This window comes from Python bivittatus, unplaced genomic scaffold (assembly GCF_059951505.1).
Source record: "Python bivittatus isolate LINGU-HERP-01145 unplaced genomic scaffold, Pbiv_v1 ctg000330_np1212, whole genome shotgun sequence".
NCBI classification, from domain to species: Eukaryota; Metazoa; Chordata; class Lepidosauria; order Squamata; family Pythonidae; genus Python; species Python bivittatus.
Window position 1 is genome coordinate 36,065,982 of NW_028277058.1, and position 21,369 is coordinate 36,087,350.

The 21,369-nt window shown below is 38.2% G+C and overlaps 1 protein-coding gene across 1 annotated transcript in view; it reads right to left on the minus strand.

Moving 5' to 3' along the window:
- GRAP2 (GRB2 related adaptor protein 2) overlaps positions 1-21,369 on the minus strand; it is an 83,920-nt gene that overhangs the window by 39,275 nt on the left and 23,276 nt on the right. The window contains exon 2 of the mRNA XM_088141023.1: positions 2,031-2,116. Within this exon, the coding sequence (XP_087997149.1) occupies positions 2,031-2,116 (86 nt within the window). The remainder of the gene's footprint in view (positions 1-2,030; positions 2,117-21,369) is intronic.

Genomic DNA, 21,369 nt, shown 5'->3' on the forward strand with positions numbered 1-21,369 from the left:
TTTGAAAAAAACCTGCCCTAAACTGTGTGTATAAGAAAGGTATTTCACATTTGTGATCATACTATTTTCTTATGAATACTGAGAATATTCAAATATTTAGGGAAACCTTTTTCGTGTATTAATGATTTTCCCTGGAAATTTCTCCTAAAAGATTGCTTTCTGAACATTTTTTCCAAAATTCAAAATTGAGTAATATCTTGTGCCAAATCCATTTATTTCATTCTTTAACTCATCTTTGAAATACAAACAAAAAACTTGTACTGAAGAGGAAAAAAACATTTGCAAACTTGCAGTGATCAATGAGTCTCTTAGCTAGAGATGATATTTTTAGAATCAGTTCAAGTTTATGCCTCGTGGCACTGATTATTAATAGTACATATACAGGTAGTCCTCAACTTACGAGCACAACTGGGACTGGAATTTCCATCGCTAAGCGATGCGGTCATAAAGTGAGATGTCATGTGACTGCATCACTTAGTGATGGGAATCCCGGTGCTCCCATCATTAAATAAATTCCACAGGTCATTAGTTTAGTCATATTCCAGGCCTGGTCCCTCCCAGCCTTGAGCCTCAGTAAGGTAAGGGACTGCCTCCAACTCCCCACAACTGCCCATCTCTCCCATCCATCTCTGCCCTTTTGTCTGCCCTGCACTCTGCCTTGTGGGCTGGCCAGCGGCCACAGAACCACACAGCTCTGAGGCTGCTTGCCATGCTGCAGCTCAGGGGCTTCTTGGCCCTCCTTCCCCCTTTGCTCGCTTGTACCACACCTTCCTTCCCCCTTCGCTTGCATGCACGCACTGCACCCTCCTTCCCCTTTTGCTCACTCGCATGTACCAGCACCCTCCTTCCCCCTTTGTTCACTGAAGGACTCTCCAGGGTGCTTCCAGCACTGAAGGAGTGCTCCAGGGAGCTTCTGGGTGCTAAAGAACTCTCTGCAGCTTATGTTGGAAGCTGCTGGCCATTTGTGAGGCTTTCTCCTTCCTCCTGCAAAGCCTTCCTCCTGCAAAGTCCCGGAGCCACAGTGCAGTGTGAAGGGGGTGTGGTGCATGCGAGTGAATGAAGGAGGACAGAGGGCATGGTGCGTGCATGTGAGTGAGCGAGTGAAGTGGGAAAGGAGGATGTGGTGCATGCAAGTGAAGAAAGGCCAGGGTGGGTTGGGGGAGACTTACCTGAGCGACTTTCAACCTCCTCTGCTGGCTTCCCCACTGACTTTGCTTGTGGAAAGCTGGCAGGGAAGGTTGCAAATGGCAATCACGTGATCGCGGAGTGCTTGGCAACTGGTTGTAAGTGTGAATGGGTTGCCAAGTGCCTAGATCACGATCATGTGACCACAGGGGCACTGCAATGGCCGTAACTTCAGGGACCAGTTGTGAGTCCATTTTTTCAGCATCGTTGTAACTACAAATGGTCATAACTTGAGGACTACCTGTGCATTATCTCTTCACAGCAAACACCTCCATATCCAGTCTTTGCTCTGTTCCAAAATCAGTTTTGCACCTATGTGACCTAGGCCATTTCTGTTTGGCAGCTAAGCCAATTTATTTCTGGTTTACTTGCAATGTATTCAGAATCACCTTTCCCACTGGAAATGCTGAAGCTGTTTAGTATTTTCGTTATAAGATTTCTCCATTGGCAGAAAACTGTCTCTTGATTCTTCATTTCAAACCAGCTTCTTCCCTTTCCCTACAGAGTTCAGCATCAAGCTGCTGCAGTCACTGATTTTTTAAAGGTAGCCAAGGGATATTCCCTTGGTGGCATTGCAGCTTCCCTTGTTGCCTGTGCTCACCATTTTGAGGAAATTACCAGATAAATTAATACTTAATTATTAACCTGGGTAAGGGATGGCTGAATGCCACTTTGTGCTATCTTAGTGGTCGTCTGGAGAGAACAATTACAGTGTTTTTAGCACTTTGAGTTCACTGGCAGTGAAGATAATTGTTGGTTAGCTTCAAACTGCTTTTGAGGATTTGGGGAATAGAAAAGGTGATGCTGTGGAATTGCTCTTTGAAGAAGTGTTGATTGATACATACCTTCAGAACATCCCGTGCCTGGAAACTTAGCTCATCTTCTCCTGATGCATTAAAGTCAAATTTGGCAATGGCTTCCATGGTATCTCCTGTTATAGGATGAAGTAGAAGATACTATTTATAACTGTTCTGTAGTTTTCGTCCATAATAACCTTTATTATTAACCTGTTGCTCAGGAATCTTTGGTTGAATTTGTAAGGCAATGATGTTGTCATTTATGGTACCAGCCATGGAAGCATTCCAGTCATCTGGTTTCACTGAAGTGGTGGCTTTGCCATAACCAGCTTCAGTTAACATAGACACAATCCTAAATGCAACCAACAGCTGATTCAATAGTATTGTATAACAATCACAGAAGCAAAAGGTAAATGCAGTAACACTAAGAGTAATTCTACAGCTTCCCTGAAAAGTACTATCACCAATTCAATCATTGTCTTGGCCACAGATCAACACAAGGCAAAACCTAGACAGTTCCATTCTGTCATCCAACCTAATACAACTCCCTTGCGTGCACAGTGTCTAATCATCATCCATCAGAGGCCCAAATGATGCCGAATTATGCTCATAGGAACCTTCATGAGCACTGCATTGCAGTAGCATTGAACTTTCAAATCCATGTAAATACAGTGGTGTCCAGCAATTTCCACAGCAAAGAATACTGTTAGAAAGTTAGAAAAAGGCAGGTCTGACCTAATTATGAAAGGAGGAAATAGGATTTCTACCAAAATAGTTTTTGAGAGATATCATTAATTATAGGAGTTATCAATTTTCATAAATATCAAAACTGGAATTGATACTGATAGCAGCTTCATCAATTTTGTCTGTAATGGATCCTTTATTTTTCCCACTACATTATCATTGTAAAATGTGTATTATGCACAGGTATTTACCAAGCAAGAGGCAGCAATATTAATACATATGTGCTTTATTACTAATTGTACCTTTAGCTTCTAATAATGCGTTGAGATGAATCAAACGTACAATCAACACATGATCATGCAGTAGTACTGGCTGATTGCATCTTGTTCTGTTGCTGAAGTAGACATAAGCCACTCTTACCATTTCCTGCTAGCATGACTGTGGTAAGATTTGAAAAGAAGATCAGAGTCAACTTTTAGTAGATTGATCTGCTGCTCCTCCCTACTGAGGCTCCCAACAGCAACACAGGAAGTGGCTCAGTTTAGGGAGTGAAAAGCAACACTATACTGTAGTGTGAGCAGATGAAATAGACAACCAGATCACAAAAATCTACAGAATACAGCCCATTATTTGTTAATGCATTTCATTCTTTGTTAAAATATATTTATCCTTTTATTAACTGACTGCTTTACACAATACCATTAGGATATTTTTACAGCTTGCTCTTTTTCTTTTTAAATATTAATAATATTCATGCTAGATATATCATTAACTCTATATTTCTTGCAATAACCACACAAGGAAAGTCTATGGTTTTCAGTAGGTTCCAATTGGGAAATAACTTTACTACTTGACTTTTGGGAGGAATGTATCAACTCAGATGATTAACACATTGATTTTGACAAAGCTTTGGAGGACTACATGAACCTGTCAAATTTGTATCTGATGATGTATCTGCTCCATGTATGGATGCCAGCCCTACGAGATAGACCAGATTAGGAGACTGACTCCACAGAAAGATTAGGGCTATACTTTATTGTGATAGGCTACAATAACAGAATTTTGCAAGCCTGATTGTGCTTTACCTCCCCTCTCTTATATCCCAGTGAATCAGGAAGGAGCATGCCTGAGTCTTCCACTTCCAGACACTATCTTGCTTCTCAGGACTTGAGAAATATTTCAGCCCTCTTTGCTTATATAATGATAGTTGCCTATTTCCTTCAAGGTCATCTCCCTGACGCTCGACACTAGGTATTTGTAAGAATATTTCCACAGGAGTAGGTCGAGGACTGTAAAATAGTACATATGAATGAAATCTGAATTTATAGCATGCAGCATTATAATACATCCCTATTGTTTTTGTTACTTAGTGGCATATTCCATAACAGAAATACTGTAGAACACCATGTTTTTCATAACTTTGATAATTTGTCATGAAAAGGGTCACATGATCTATAATAGCCATCTCTAGTCCATCCTACCTAATACTGGGCCTTAGTTTGAGGCTGCTTTCTAACCCCTTTCCAGAGAGTCTAAGCCTGGTGACTTCTGATGTAAATTATGCAACTTTACTTCATCTCTGAAATATTCATGAGCATTCTGTAGAGAAGCACTGCAGTCCGCATGAAATGATTTTTGAAGCAGAGATGAGGAGAAATCAGTCAACTTGGTTAGGGTTTGATTTTACTTTACTTTAAAATTGTTGATCAGCCATTTTTTTCATTGGTTAATATTATACAACTTCTACTTTATTTTAATTATAACCTGCATGTATGCTTAGAATAGAACAGAAATTCTATTATAGAATTGTAGATATGTATCTAATTGCACATTTAATTAAAAGCAAACACCTGAGAATATCAAAGAGCAGGTTGGTTGCAATCCTGGTGACTTAATATTTTGGGCAGCTGGTCACCCATGGCAGAAACTGGTATACTTTTAGCCAACCATTTCTTTTTCAGGGATAAGCTTCAGATCCAGATGATTACTTTCCATCTGTGGCTAAAAACCTCAAGTGTTGGTCCAATGAAGCTGTTCAAGTTCTAAGACAATTGATGTCAGTAATGTACTGAATGAAGGAAAACAAATTGTTGCTTAATCTAGATAACGCAGAAGCACTTCTAGTAGGAATAGGAACTATGCAGAACTATCTCCCTTCCTGTCATTCTAAATGCCTATGTATTCTCTTAACTCCAAGTTCACTCACCAAGAAACAAAGGTAATCCTGCTATACAAATTTCTCAAGATCTGGGCTGTGTATTGTGGTAGATCTGGTGCCAGCCTATCCAATTATCAGAGCAAACCTGTTTCTGGAACTGTGGAAAGAGGTTCCCCAGAGATCCAGATGGCCCCCATTCTGCTGTCATTTAGAAGAGCCATGAAGACCTGGCTCTTCACCCAGGCCTTTGGCGAGGGACAGCGAGACCCCTTGCTTCATAGTGCTTGCCATTTTTTATTTTTTATTGATTTTATGGTAATTTCTTTGTTTGATTGTTGTGAGCCACCCAGACTCATTGAGTTTAGTTACTCATAGTAATTTAGTTACATCCTCCATGGGTTATTATAATATGCTTTATGTAGAATTGCCTTGTGTTTCAAGTGTTTAGAAACTTTAGCTAATGCTCCTATCAGATTTAGATGAGTCAGATGAGGAAGAAGAGGCTATTCAGCCAATATTGCTATTTCCAAGAGCAGATGATGATAGATTTCCTTCAGCCATACCTGGAATGTGATCAACTAAGAAGCTGACTGGGGTCTGGATAAAGTACCAGGCATCTGGCAAAAGGAGGATACGTCCTCCTTTTTGTCCTTATATCCTCCTTCCAGCAAGCAGAGCCTTAAAATCAAATATTGTCTGGCTTTTTCAGTGTTTTGTTTTTTAATTACTTATTCATTAAATCATATACATTTAATTTATTATTATTATTGACTGTTTTCACAACAGTAGTAATTCAAACGTTCATGTATCATGAGCTTGTAAATTGTCCGCTTCTTTCTTTCCTTTGTCTGTTGATAGACTCGACATCTAGATTTACATTATTTAATTTTATTTGCCAATTCCGGCAATTGGCTTCAATCCAGCCCCTTCAAATCTATGATTACTGTAGTCTGTAGATCACATGACTCATCATATGTTTCTATAGTGAAATTTGAAAAGTACATCGTTGTCGATTCTATATTATTGCTAGCATATGTTATTGAAAATAAAGATTAGTTGGAAAAATATTGCAATTGAAAAACCAGTCTTTCTGATACTGGAAAAAATAATTTCACATACATGTAGGCCTAAGTACTTTCTTTTTTGCAGTTTTTTTTCTGTATTTTTCTTGCGGATACCAAGAAAGTTAAACAGTTAGTATGTCTTCCTTTCCCCCCTCATTTGTCCTCGGATTGTCTGTGTCCTTCTTTGCCTATTCAGATATCTGGTAACCCTAGGCTTGGAACAATGTGGAATATTCCTAAATTCATGAGAGCAAAGACGTGTGTGTAGAGTGCCAGAGGTAGAACCTGAAAATCCTGCTTGGGGTGGGGTCGGGGGGCAAAATGAAGAAAGAATCAAACTTCCTGCAGCTACTTGCAACAGAACAAGCTGAAACAGAAGAAGGGCAAGAGATACATCAGCTGTAATAACCTTAGTCAACAGTTATAAACCCTTGTTCCTTTTTGATTGCTGCTACAGTACTTGACATTACAGCTTATGCTCCTGCTTTACATCTTGACTCCGTTTTCTTTTGCTCTGTTTGTGTGATCTCCTATCTTTGATCTTTGATACTTTGAAGACCGCTGTGTGCCCTTCCACCACCTGTTTGGAAGACTCCAGTAGGGCATTCAGCCTCGATCAGAGCAACGTTATTAAATTAGTTAGTTATAAGAAGCAGGCAATTCTGCTTAGGGCTGCCTTTAAAGACTACGCAGAAAATTCAGTTGATACAGAATGCAGCTGCATGCTTGCAGGTGGCGATGGGGAGGAGCGAGGATCTGCTTCAGCAGGGCAACCCCTGTAGCACTGGTTGCCATCATACTTTTGAGTACAATTCAAAGTGCTGGTTTTGAGCTATGAAGCCCTTCATGGTTTGGGCCCTAGTTATCTGCAGGGTAGAATCTGCCTGTCTTGAGAATTCAGTCTGGGAAGGGATGCATTAGACCCCCTTCCATGGAATGTGAGGGGGGCGGGAGTCTGAAAGCAGCCCTTTTTGATTATGGCCTGCCCTCCAAGGTCTGGATGGTTGTTAGTCAGTTATTTACTTGGTTCAAGACTTACAGAGTTTAAAATACAGCATACCATTAATACATGCATAAATAACAGTACATACAGTATATAAAAGGGGAAAACCCCCCCTATAAAGTTAACATTTCATTGAAGTCAGCAAATGATTTCTATAAGCTTAGACTATAAATAGAAATTTTGCTGCTACCTTCAGAACACCTGGGTATTGGTCATTTAATAAGAATACCTCAATCTCTTTGTCATGAGTGGCATTTATCAGACTCAAGAGTGGGTGTATTAGCTCTGATCGCTAGTGCCAGTACAGTGGGCAATTTAAAAAGATGTGTGAAACAGACTCAACCTCTGTGTTTAAGCAAATAGATATGGAAGGTTGGCATATCAACCAGCTGTCACCCTAGTATGGAGAGCATCCATCTATATAGGATAGGAGAAGACCCTTCTATGTGAGGTATGCAGATTCTTATAGAAGTAATTGGGGAGTGTCCAGGGGGAGAGAGCAATGAGACATGGGAAAGTTTGGCTGTCTACCTAAATATCTAACTCCCATACCCTCTGCTTAAGTTCTACCACGTTTTTTTTCTAGGCCTAAAGCAAGTGAGGCTGGTATTGACCACACTCAGATCTCGGCCTATTTGTTTTTTCAGAGTAGACTGATGTATATCCTATAGAACAAGATGTACCAATGAGGTTCCCCAAATGATTTGTTTCTCCCAGAATCTTAGACAATATAATCTTGCCTAAGCCTCGAATGAGATGAACCTAGTTCTAATCTTGTAATGGTATTAGAAGTAAAGTATGGGGTGTATGCTATTGATTTAAATAATTATGTTTGTATACATTCAAGGAATGAGAAATTTTTGTAAATACATGTCTAAGATCCATATAGCAGCATGCCAAGAACTTTGATCTTGAATAGTTTAACTGCTGCAAGGATGAAGTTTCTCCCCTGTCAATTAGCAAATTTGTTGATCGCTAGAGATAGTTTTTGACCTTTCATAGCTAACTCTCTCATTTGATGACCCCAGCATATGGAGGATTGGAAGTGAATACCTAGGTATTTAAATGATTTCACCTGCTCAATGAGTCTGCCATTAACTGACCAGGTTGATGGATTATCAGGGCATCTTCTGGCAAAAACAGAACTTTTGATTTTTGGTAGTTTATTTCGAGGTATTCTCTATCACGATATCTTGAAAGTTCCTTGAGACTTTTACATAGCTCAGTTTTTGAAACCAAAAGAACAGCTGTGTCATCCACATTCAGAATTGGGATTGGAGAATGGGTGAAATGTGAAGGATGGAAGTCTGGATTGGCAAAAGCCACAACAGTATCATTAATGTCAAGGTTAAACAATAGGGGGGCTAGTATACATCCTTGCTTAACTCCTTTATGAGTGGGGATAGGCTCTGCTAGATCACTAAAATTAGTGCCTTTAATGTGTGTAGTGGTATTGCAATGTAACTGAATAATCTATGATGATCGACTGATGAGTTAGCTAGTTTCCTCCAAAGTTTTTCTCAGGGAATGGAATCAAAAGCCTCCTTTAAAGGCAGCAAAAAGAGCTCCATTTGAAAATTTATAGTATTTTTCTGCCAGATGCTGTCTCATATAGGCACTGATTTATTATTGAATGTCCATCCCTAAATCCTGCCTTTTCTGGCACCATAATGTTCTCGGAATACATCCAGTGCTGTAATTTGTGGCACAGAAATCTAGCATAAAGTTTACTAATTACAGAGAGAAAACTAATTGGATGGTAGTTGGCAGAATCTCGTTTGACTCCTTTCTTATCTGTTGGGAGAGTGATGGAATTAAGCCAGTTTTTAGGAATGACCATGGAGGAATTTATAGTGGTGAAAAGTGGGGCTAACACTGAAGCCCACCATGGTGGATTTAATTTTAAGAATTCTAGAGGAATTAAATCTGAACCAGGAGCTTTATTATTCTTTGGTACTCAATTAGTTTTTGTATTTCCGCATGGGTTACTAATGGCCACTCTGGAATAGGGTCCTCTAATACCAGAATGTTTGATATGCAGTCTTGGGTAGCTGAAAATACACTTTGAAAATGCCTGTACCAGGTGTGAAGGGGGATTGAATTAATATCATTTTCTGGCTTTGCGTTAACTTTAGTTTTTGATATTAGAAGCCAAAATAACTTATGATTTTTGTTTGTTACTGCCTGCTGAATCCCTGCTCAGGATTCCTGGGTGTATTTATTCTTTTTTTTTTCTTTAATAGCTTCGTATATCTCCTTTTATGCTTATAAAAGATTTCATAGGACTAGGGATTATTAGTTAAACATGCCCTCTTATATGCCTGCATTACCTGGGTTTTAACCAAAGCACATTCTTTATCAAACCATGGTTTAGATCTCCTAACTGGTCGATGCATAGGTGGTGGAACTGTAGGCTGGATATAATTTTGGGCGACACTAGTAAGACTTTGAAAGACAGAAACTGTTTCATTATAGCTACTTGAAATCCACAGAGACTGCCATAAGAGGACAGTTTGGGGGACATTAAAAAACCGGGATGCAGCAGAAGCTAACTTGTTTATCCATTTTGGCCTGATATAACTGCCATTGGCAGATAAGGGCTTAGGGTCCTGTTGTCTATTCTGCCTGATACCAGCCAGGGTAATGAGGCCCAGTATTAAGAGGTGGTCACTCCCTTCATGAAATACCACTCTAAAATCCTGACACAAAGATAGGTTGCTTTTCAGTATTAACATATGATCAAGGGTAGACAGTCCTTGGGAACTCCAGAAGGTGAGCTGCTTTTCAGTCACCAGGCATACAGCCATTTAATATTTTTACATCAAATGTTACTGTCAGTAAATATAGTCTCCATCCACCCATGTTACTACCATTATCTTTTGACTTTTGTGAGGTATCCCCATAAAGGGAAGAATATGGGGCATCAGATTGTTGTTATAAAGCCTTATCATTTGGCCCTATTCTGCCCTTAAATTTACCAGCCAATAGCAAAATAAAATCAGGATGCTGCACAATTAGGTCACTAAACCAGGTTTCAAAACAGTCCTAGCACTTATTAATTTGGGCTATTAGTCTTTCTGGAGGAAAATAGACATTTACCGGAAAAAATTTAGCTGAATTAATTAGGCTAGAGACTGTTATTGCTAGTTGGTCACATCTGAAGACAGACACCGTTTGAATGTGCAAGGAATCAGATAATAGGATACTGATACGCCCTAAAGATCAGCCTCTCTTCAGACTTGGATGGGCCAGTAATGAATGAGATCTCTGTAAGGACTCGGTATCCCATGTCTCTTGTAGAAATATTATTTATACAAGAGACATGGGATACATGGGAAATGATTTGTAACTTCTACAAAACCTGGGATGGTTGTTAGCATGTAAAAAAGTAGCAAAGATGGTGCTTTTCTGTTTTGTGTTTGAGGATTAGGTGCCACCAAGTCATTGGGCTGCTTTTATTCTTAAGGGTTTTTAAATTTTGGTTTTTTTAAAAAAAATAGTTGTTAGGTTAGTACTTAACATATCTGATATAATTATTTAATTGATTGTGGTGGATTATGTTTTTTATTAATTATATGAGCCATCCAGAGTCTTCTGAAGAAGGATGCATGTAATCAAACAAACAAACAAAAAATGCAACCCTTCATTAAAAAGGAGCTTCTAGTCCCTTTCTAAAAAAAAAATTCAGTGCTGGTTATGACCAGCATGGGATCAGATTATTTGAAACGTCTAATTTCTTATATACCAGGTGCCTCCCTGGGCTATAAGATCTTCAGGAGACACCCTTCTCTCAGTCTCACCCCCATTAGAGGCAGATTTGGTACAAGGGCCTTTTAATGGCTGTTCAGCAGGGTTTGGAAGTCAAAATAGCTACTTCTCTGTTACCTTTGGTAAGTGGACAAAGATTCTCTTATTCAGGTATGTCTTTGGCACTGAAGGTAGTTTTCTACAGAGGTGGGTTTTAGTGGAAGTATGTGCTTTTTGTTTTGTTTAAAATGATTCATTTTTAAATCTTATTTTACATTGTTAGCTGTCTTGACAGGGCTGCTTATAAATTAATGCCATAGTTGCCATAGTATTCATGAGTTAATCTGAACTCACAGTAGTGAACTCAGAACACTGTTTGTAGGCCTGGAATAGCTCACAGTCTTTCTCTGTTACTATTCCACTTTTGAAATATGTGTATCTGCATGCATTGGCTGGATAATTTTTAAATGTTTAGAAATGTATTATTTTTAAAAAGTGAGAACTGATTGATAAATTTTACAAAGGCCTCCTTTGCTCCAACATTTTATTTTTCAACAGACATGCTGCTGCCCAGTTACTGACTCTGCAAAATCCTTCTTTTTGCAACTGGGCTATGATGTCTGAGTGATTATATGAGCTGTGGTTTGGGGAACTTAACGTAGTTTCGGGAATTAGGATTCCAAAAAGAGCAGAGGCTCTCCATGCAATAAGTACAGTGGTACCTCGGTTCACGAACTTAATTTGTTCCACGACTCTGGTTGCGAACCGAATTGGTCGCCAACCGAATCAAATTTTCCCATAAGGTTCAATGTAAATATGGTTAATCCGTTCTGAACCATACAGTATGTATTTTTTTTTAAACCACAAAAATATGAAACAAAATACATTACAGTACAGTATGAAGAGAGAGAACACTAACCTTGCTTGACTTCTGGTGTGGAGGAGAGGAAGGCGGGTGGGGAGACGGTTATTGTTTGGAGGGAGAGTCCCCCTCTCTACAGGAAGCCACAACCATGTGTCACAGCAGGGAAAATGGCCGTGGGTCATGTTCGTCACCCGATGCAGAGTTCACGAATGGAAGCAAAATTTTGCGAACGGTGCTAGTCGCGAACCGAATTGTTCGTGAACAGAAGCGTTCATGAACCGAGGTACCACTATATCTGCAGATTGCTCACCTTCTATCTGTATCCTGAATCTTAAATATTTTTGTTTTATTATTTTTGCTTATAGAAGGTTTTTCAAGCTCAATCCTTGGCACTGCCAAGTAGGATACCTAGTCTGAAATGGAGAAAAGCCACCATCTCTCATTGTCAACAATACTGAGCTAGATGGCTGATTCTGTACAAGGCAGCTTCTTACGTCCAAATATCCCTGTGGCAATAACAATTTTTTAAAAAAACTAAAAAAATGCTTAGGGACTACAAATATGTTTTGCATTATGTTTTGGAATGAAATGGAGATACATTTTCATTTTTCTGCCTCCAAGCTGCAAAACATGAAACTTGAAATTAGATTTCTTAACAGGAATAGCTCTGGGTAAACATTAAATTATGAGTTTTGCTTACAAAAGGGTTGGTTCCAATATTTACAGCTTCAGTGAGACTCTGTGAAACAAACCATCTTCAAACAATCTGATAGATGATGGATTAACTGTTTTTTCATTGCCAAGGATTGGCTGTATAAGTAATGGAAACATCCTATGCAGTAGTCAGCTTGATTGACACACTGGTATTACAATAAGACCTTAGCCTTAAACTTTCCCTTGCTCAACATGGCTAAACATTATTGGTCAGGAAATTTAGTTTTGAGACACACCCCCATATCTTCATCCTATGAAGTATAAGCAATTTGTACTTGTTTTCTTATATTTTCCAGTCATCATTGGGCTTATTATGAAAGCTTTTCTGTTAATGGTTCATTCTTCTTTAAATGTAAGGGAGTGTTCCCTGATGTTTTTAGACACTGATTTGCATTTATTTTACATTCCTCAGAAGGTTTTTATCTTACTGGATATTAAGGCCTCTTTCAAACTGTGAATGAAATTATGCCTTTTGTTGGCTGATATAATTCTGTCAGCTTTGAGGGGCTGCAAAAATATAACTGATTGAATTTATGCTATGTTCAGCTTTATACAAAAAACTGCTATTATTTCTCACAACAAGCATAATTTACAAGAGTAAATTACCTGATGGGCATACAAAAACAGCAAAAATAAATATTTTAATATAAGGTTATAGGTAGATATTTTTGTGATGTGTAGGTATACTAATAGATACTCTTAAGAAAGCCCTTTTGATAGATCTACAGCTATACTATACAAGCACATCACCTACCAGTCAGAAACCTCTTCCTACATCTCAGTGCCCTTCCAGACAACGCACTGGTATGGACCCTCTCTCAGGAACTTGTCCTATTCTTACAAACATTCCAACAAGAAGACATCTCATAACACTTCTTCTTTGGCACTTTCCCAAACAATATTGTTTGCATATTAATTCCTTCCCCTCTGGATTTCTCCATGCCAAGTCTTGGCCATATCACTCTTCCACCTATGCAGGAAAACTTTCTAGCCATTCTTTTGATCAGTCAGCTGGGTTCCAAGTATGGGTATGTGAAGCAGGAGAAGGAAAGGGTTTTTCTGCATTGTCCAGCAAGAACAGCAGCAAGGATCATCTATTGCCAGAAAAATAATAGTTTCTGAATTCTCCATTCCTACTCTAGCGCTTACCATACCATTTTTGCCCTGCTCATAGGACAGCCTGGCAGGCATTCTTACAACCAACCAGCTGCTTAAGTTAAAAAAGAAAAAGTATTGTGTTCATTAAAAAGTAAAGTGTCTTTCAAGTCAAGCTTGACTCATGGTGATTTCCAAATAGTTTTTAATAACAATATGGACTCCCATTGTCTTCTTCCAGGATGTCCCCCCCCCCCCAATATTTCCAATCTAACCCACTGCCCTGGGATTTCCTGATAAAGTCTTTCTTGAGTTACAGTACTGTACACATATAAATGGATCACAAGGTTGAGGAGAAGACTGCTAACAAGTCCGTTTTCTTTCTGTGGAGGAGGGGACTATAATCAACTAGTTTGAAGACAGCAAACATATCCCAGATTGGTTAAGGTATTCAAGAAACATCCCATGATTCCCCCACATGCCCTCCCCTCCAAGAAAAGATTCTGAAACTTAGAAGTTAAAGAGAGGCATAAACCATTGCTTATGTTTTTGATTCCAAATTCACAAGGTTTAGGCAATGGCTGCACTCTTAGTTTGCAAATAGCCTAAGACAGGGATAGAAACCTAGAAGGCAGGGAAGCTTCCAGTGAGGAAATGGCAAACTGACATCCTGCAGAACAGTGGGAGACATTATGGACAAAAACAGCGGGAGACATTACGGCCAAAAATGGCGGCTTTGCTGGACTACCAAAGTCTTTCTGGAGAAAGAAGAGATCTTTGAAATCACCCATATGTACTCCAGACATCTGTTTTCTGTGAGTAGATGGCAGGAACTGAGGTTTTTGTGGCCACTTGCAATCAGCTGGGAGTTGCGGGATTTCACCGAGCTCATACCTGTTAATGTAGTCTTCCACGAACTCAAGGTCTGACCAAATCTCACTCCTTAATCATTTTCAATTTTACTTTTTTAATTGCTTTTCAGGGATTGAGAACCTTCAGAATCATAAGCTTTGTTGTATTCACTGTGTGAGGTTTTTTTCCTTCAGTCCTTTAAGAAAGAAAATTACGAGTGTAAGATTTTGTAAAAAATTTCTTTTTTGGAATATACAGCAAAAGGGTGATTAGAGTATTGATTTTAGAAAGTTTTAAACAGATTTAGGGTATAGATGGACTTGAACGAAGACCTTGAAGTTAATTAAAAGGATCCTTCTCATAGGAAACTTTCTACGTTTACATTTGAAAACAAAAAAACCTGATAAGATGACTTTGAAGATTGGTCTCTAGAGGGCACCAGAAGGAAGTGAATGTATCAGTGGATTCATTGAGAGAGATATGTGACTTTTGGGTGCAAAAAATAATTTTAAAGTTATCTGCCATGATAGATAAACTGGATAGTGTTATGGAAGAGGAACAAGTTTTATTGAATAAAGTTGAAATTGATCTAAATGGGGACTTTAAAATGTATAAGTAGATGGAAAAAGATGGAACAGTGGATTCACAAAAAGATGAACTGTTGGATATACAAGTGAAACCAGCTGATGTTTTAACAATTAAAAAGACATACAAATACTAAACAAGAAGAGTGATTTGGTTAACCTCTTTATTTGGGATTTACAAAAGGGATTTGTTAAAGCTGTCGATTTTGTGAGAAGAGACAGTGAAAATATGAAAAGTGATGTGGATAACCTCTTTATACTGGATGTACAAAAGGGGCTTGCAAAAGTTACCAATGATTTTGTGAGAAGAGACAAAGAAAGCATGAAAAGAAAACAGATGTTTGGAGATTTCTGAGGGGACTAAAGATTGTTATGAGAAAGGGGAAAGATTACAGAGTCAGTTTTTTTGATCACGGTTAAAATGGATTACTATTTCTAATGGACTTATGTGGACTAGGACTGGATGATGATGTTTTGTTTATTTGAAGAAATGAGATGGGATTTGTTTCAATAGAAAATCAGAAATAAATGTAAAAGGAAGGATTCAAAATGGGCTTATTAGATATGGTTTGCAATAGTTATGTTGTTACTTCTGAACTCTTAATGGACTTTTTGCTGATTAAGATGGAGTGATGAGGTTTTAAAAATTTGTTTATAGAGGATGGGGTGGGATATGGGAAGAAGAGACGGTTGGTTGTATTTTAAGAGAGGGTGATAAGCTGCTAATGTTTACTATACTTGCTGGGGATGAAGGAGGAGGCTCTTTTTTCTTTTTCTTTTTTTCTTTTTTCTTTTTCTCTTCTGCACTTTTAATTTTTCTATATATTTTTCTTTATTGTTTTTGTATTTTTTACCTTTTATAGTTTGTATTAGTTTTATTTGTATAATATAATTCTTAATAAAATTATTACAAAGAAGAAGAAGAAGAAGAAGAAGAAGAAGAAGAAGAAGAAGAAGAAGAAGAAGAAGAAGAAGAAGAAGAAGAAGAAGAAGCAGCAGCAGCAGCAGCAGCAGCAGCAGCAGCCTAGAGCTTGGAATTATATCTGGCTCTGGGAGAGAGGACCAGAAAAGATTGGGACTGGAAAAGGTGATGAGTGTAAGTGTTAATGAGGAGGGAAGCAGAAGGGATGGCTTGCCTTTGCCTACTAGGAAAATTGCTCATAGCAGCAAAAAAAAAAAAAAAGAGCCACAGACAAGTCCCATAGCTTCTTTCCCTCTTAATGAAACAGTTAGAATGACTGTATATATAAATAGATACCCAACTGATCCCATTTTTATTTTGTCTTTTATCCTGACTTTTATTGTACTGACATAAAATTTTAAATTCTGAATAAAATATATTAATTTCATGGTCTCCCAGTTTCTAGCCTGATGCCTTAACCATTATACCAAACTGGCTCTCTTTTTTATATACTAAAAATATATAAATATATATGCTGTAGTATATATTTTAAATACTATACAAGAAACAGGCATGGTAGATTGAAAACACCTAATATTATACTCTTACAGGAATTGTAAGGCTAATAAATTTGAAAGCTAATAAAAATATATACTATTTGTAAGGTAACAAAAATACAAACCCTAGTTTGAGAATACCATACACAATCAATCTTTTCAAAATAAAACAGGCTCTTATTCAAGTTAATCACATACCCAAGTAGTGGCAGATTACATAATTTTTTTGCTACTTTTCTCCCAAACCAACTCTCCTCCTTAATCATTTTTGTTAATAGGGCAATTTTGCCCTAGAACTTCACTGGGGGCAAAAAGCAGTTGGGGGAATGGAAGAATTCAACATCTTCTTTCAGCTTTTTAAGCCCATCCTCTTCATAGAAATATAGGAAGAGCCTCCATTTTTATGCAGGATTTGCTGCTATCATATTTAGTTAATCTCTGAACAACTGTTGTAATAATAAATGTACTTTAATATAATTAAAAAGTGCCAGCCCCTCAGTGAATGTACAGTTTTACATTTAAGAATAGCTTGTTGCAATTTAATTTAATTAGGGAGAGAGAGTCAGTATGAAAAAGTGAAATGAAGGTCTCCTTATGGGATGTTGATCACTTTAATGAAACTGGTTTCAACAAACTATGCAAATTAAAGCAATAGACTGGATGCAAACCCTTTACTTTCTATAATATAATGGATTTTCAAAGACCCTCACATTTTTATGGCTGTATTGCATAATCCAGACATGTGTCTCCATCAAAATCATTTCAGAGACAATGGCAATACAAATCATGTAATGATACATAGATATTCTGGTTCAAACCAGTGAGCCGGATCCTCCCAAATACAATTCCTTTATATTTGGGTTAGTCAGCCTCTCATATTCTGACATCTAGTAGCTGTTTTGGGATTGTAACTCCAGAATTCCCTTTGGCTTTGCTAGTGAGGAATTCAGTGAGAAGGCTGTTGTAAGCCAATTTGAAAAGAATAGCATTATCTAGAGTTTCTTTTGAGAAACGTTAATCTGTGGCTACAAAACTGGGCTGAAAATATCTTCATATCACCACTTCTTTGATAACAGTTCCAGGATCTTTGATTTTTTTGGTGAACTGTGAACATCTAGAGAGAAGCAATTTGTGTGTGTTGCTTTCTACAACTTCAGTTTTCTGTCATGAAGTATAAAATAATCATAAAAATGTAGGTGGATTTGAAGAGTAACACGATTGGAACTTTTGTCCAGCTCCAATTTTGTTAGCATTTGAGGTTAATTGGGGTTTGGCTCTGGGTTGTTTTTTCGCACCTAAACTGGTTCAACCTTTTCCTAATTAGTTTGGCTCAAGAAAGCAATGCTGTCAAAAACTGAAGAGACTGTGCACAAGAAGGTGTAACCTTGGAATGGAGGAGAGTTTCAGTTGTCATGTTTTGTAGTGAGGATCAATTAATCAACCAATGGATGAAACTGTCAGGCTATAACTTCACAACAAGGAGAGAGTTATGAATGGTAGCTGTCCAGCTTTCTTGATCTTCCATCTATTTCTGTCTCAGATGTGTTACACATAAAGCAATTCATCCTTTTCCTTGCCTCTGACAAAAGACAGCTGGTTTAAGATATATGTAATGGCAAGTCATTAAGAGGGTGTTATTTCTTCAGAGAAGCATCAGCATAGGGCATGTGTACATTTCTTTACTGAACTTTACTGATATATCTTTGTCAAGTCCTGCTGAGCTCCTGTGATCAGGTTACTTCCTCAGATCTGTAAACCACTCAGATTTATAATGAATTCACATGTACCAATCCTTGTATTGCAGAAGGATAAGTACATTTAGCCTTAACATTATTATTATTAATACTTTCATCCAGCTGCAAACCTTGGCTATTAATTTCATTGCTGGCCAGTGCATTATATCTTTCAGACTTAAGTCCTCCTCTTTAATTTTGAATAATAATAACCTCAACTCCATAGAATTTAGGGGAGGCAAGGGGAGATTCTTTGTATCTTGCAAACCACATGTAAACACTTTTCTCTCTCTCTGAATAATGACTGTTATGAATAAGAAAATGGGAGTAGATCCTAGTTATCTATGGTAACAGTGACAAATGTCAAGAAGATGAATGACTTGGGATTAACATACAGTATGTATTGCTACAGGTTTGATGTTTAAGACAAGAACAAATGCTTTTAAAATGTATTGTCTTGCAGTTTTATTTTGAATACGTCCAAGAGCAGGCATCTTCTTGCATTCTCTGTTATTAGGGGGTGCAAAACATTTTAAATGTGAAATGTTTTGAACTTGAAACAGAGTTTTCTGACTATTACAGAAGTATTTTGACTTTGAAACAGCTTTGATTTGAACTCAAAACAACTATTGTTAACTTGAAAAAGAATTGTTTTAAGCTTGAAATACTTCAAGAATAACTTGTGGAATAACTTGTTTTATCTATCTATCTATCTATCTATCTATCTATCTATCTATCTATCTATCTATCTATCTATCTATCTATCTATCCATCCATCCATCCATCCATCCATCCATCCATCAAATTTATATGGCCACCCATCTCACAAAAAGTGACTCTGAGCAGCATACAACAGTTGAATACAAGAAGTTTTATTGTTTTAAGCTCAAAACAACAATATATTGTTACTTATAGATGTTGACCAAGCTTCCTGTGGTCCTGCTAGGACCAGAACATAGCTTGCAAGTCTGGAACCTTGTGGTCTTGAGGTTCACCAATCCAGTTGCTATGCTGAGTCTTTTAAAATAAAATCAGAAGAGACTGGCTATACTCTGGGGTTAAATCTCAGTCATATATCACATAATTATTTTCCCAGAGAGCCTCTGAGTGGGCTGGTCCCTGTGGGCCATGAAGCATCTTAGTGAAAGGAAGGTGCTGGATGTGACTGCAACTTTGATCTGCAGCATGCTTAAATTCTCTGAGCTTGGTTGTTTTCTTGCAGACATTTCGTTACTTGGCTAGGTAACATCTTCAGTGCTAGAAGGGAGTGGGGTTTGTTCTCTGTTTATATACAGTAGCTACTCTGTTTATATGCAGTATATATAATATACTGTATACAGTAGCTTCTGTATGTAAACAGAGAGCAGACCCCACTCCCTTCTAGCACTGAAGATGTTACCTAGCCAGGTAACGAAACGTCTGCAAGAAAACAACCAAGCTCAGAGAACCCCAAGGACTCTGCAGTTCACCCCTGAGCTACATATATTATCCTCTATTGATGCTTAAATTCCTCTGGAAGTGTTTTTAAATGTACAGCTGTGGTGGGAGGGGGGGAACAAGAATAAGTATTAGGGAGAGAAAAGGTAGAGAAGGAGGGAAAATTTGCACATGGGGATTGGGGAGGAGAAGAAATAAAAATGAATGAGAGTAAGCACCGGGATGAGGGATTGGAAGAGATAAGATGGGGGCCCCAGAAATAGGAGTAGTTCTGCTTTAACCCTCAGCCAGAGGCATCTGCGAGGGGGCAAAGGTGGTCAGAATGAGGGAAGCAGAATTGTGATATCACTAAAGCCCCACTGTATTTCCATGTCCATTACACACAACTCCAAAAGGGTACAGTTTGTGGCAGGATGTTGCAACACTGCTTTTGTTAGGAGAGCCTGCAGATGTCACTCCCTTAGCCCCAGCAGCACCACTGGGTAAACCTCCATGAACTGTTACGAGGATCGCAAAACTGCTTTAGTAATAATTATAAATAAAATTGTATTACAGAAAAGCCTTGGCTTTATTGGCCAGGCTTTTCTATGCCAGTGGGTGAGATTTAGTTATTTATAGAATTAAATACAGCTTTTCATTACAAGTAAAACCAAAAGTGGTTCACTCATCATATTAGGTTATGGCTTGTTTTAGCTGTGGTTTGTTCAATAAGTTCATTTGTCTGAATTTACACGATACATTAAGCCAAAGTGAGTCATCACATTATAGCTTGGTATGATGTGTGAACCAAATCAATGCTTTCTCAATGCTTGAAATTCCAATTTTTTATAGCAGACAGACAGTAAAGGTGGGTGTGGGGGGGTAACAGTGAGTAATTTTCTACCACCATTTTTTCAGGACAAGGAAAGGAGGAAATTCACAGACACAGGAAAATAGGAGCAATGCTTGCACATTAAAAAGGATATCTCTATTATGAACGTGAAGACCCATGCACTTCAATAGTCACTGTGATGGTTCATCTCATTTTCCCTGATCACCGTCTGAACTTCTACTAAACTAAGCAAGTGAGAAAATGGCCAGCAGAACACCATAAAAATGTGCTACACGGGTGGTTGATTTTCTTAGTAGGAGAGAGAAGGAGAAACTTCCTCAATTAGTCTAAATTTCTAGTGAGACTCATTTGACCATACATTAATTTTGAGGATGCACACGATCCTTTTGATGAGTGGCTTGTGATCCTGGAGGTCTTTTAACCACCAGAAAAGGATGATTTCTCCTAAATCCCATTTCTGTTTCTTTCTGTTGGTTTTAATGATGATAATCTGTTTGAGTCGCTTCATGTGAAAGTTTATGAAGCAACTTAAGTTGCTTAATCTACAATGATCTTGACTCTAGGATCCCCAAAAATAACTTGCTATCTATTAGAAGAATGCTAATTTAATATGCTTCCTTTCGTTAACGTTGTTATGGAGTAGATTCCTTCCTCTTCCCCCCCCTTGAAATTAGACAATATACAAACACAATGGGTGCTTTGGTGCTGTAAAGACTGGATGGATCAAAACAAGCTCAGATTAAATCCCTAAAAGTAATAGTTCCTGTTTGTTGGTGATCGATCTGGCCTTTGTCCAGTTCTAACTTGGACTCTGGATGGAGTCACACAGCAACTTAAGGAAAGGCTCCACTATCTGGGGGTCCTCCTGGACTTGCAGCTTTTGCTACAGCTGCAGCCCAGGGGGCCTTTGCTAGTTCTGGCTAGTCTTCCCATTGTGGATCTTGGAGCTGGGGCATCATGGCAAAGTGATTCATACACTCATTGTTTTATATATAGTCTTGTAATGTACCATACCTGGAGTTGCCTTGGAAAATGACTTGGAAGCTCCAACTGGTCGAAAATGCAGCGACTAGTCTGCTAACTGGGAGCAGCAGATTCAGCAGCGTTATACATATGCTGCAATTATTGCACTGATTACCAGTTCAAAACACTGGCTACTAC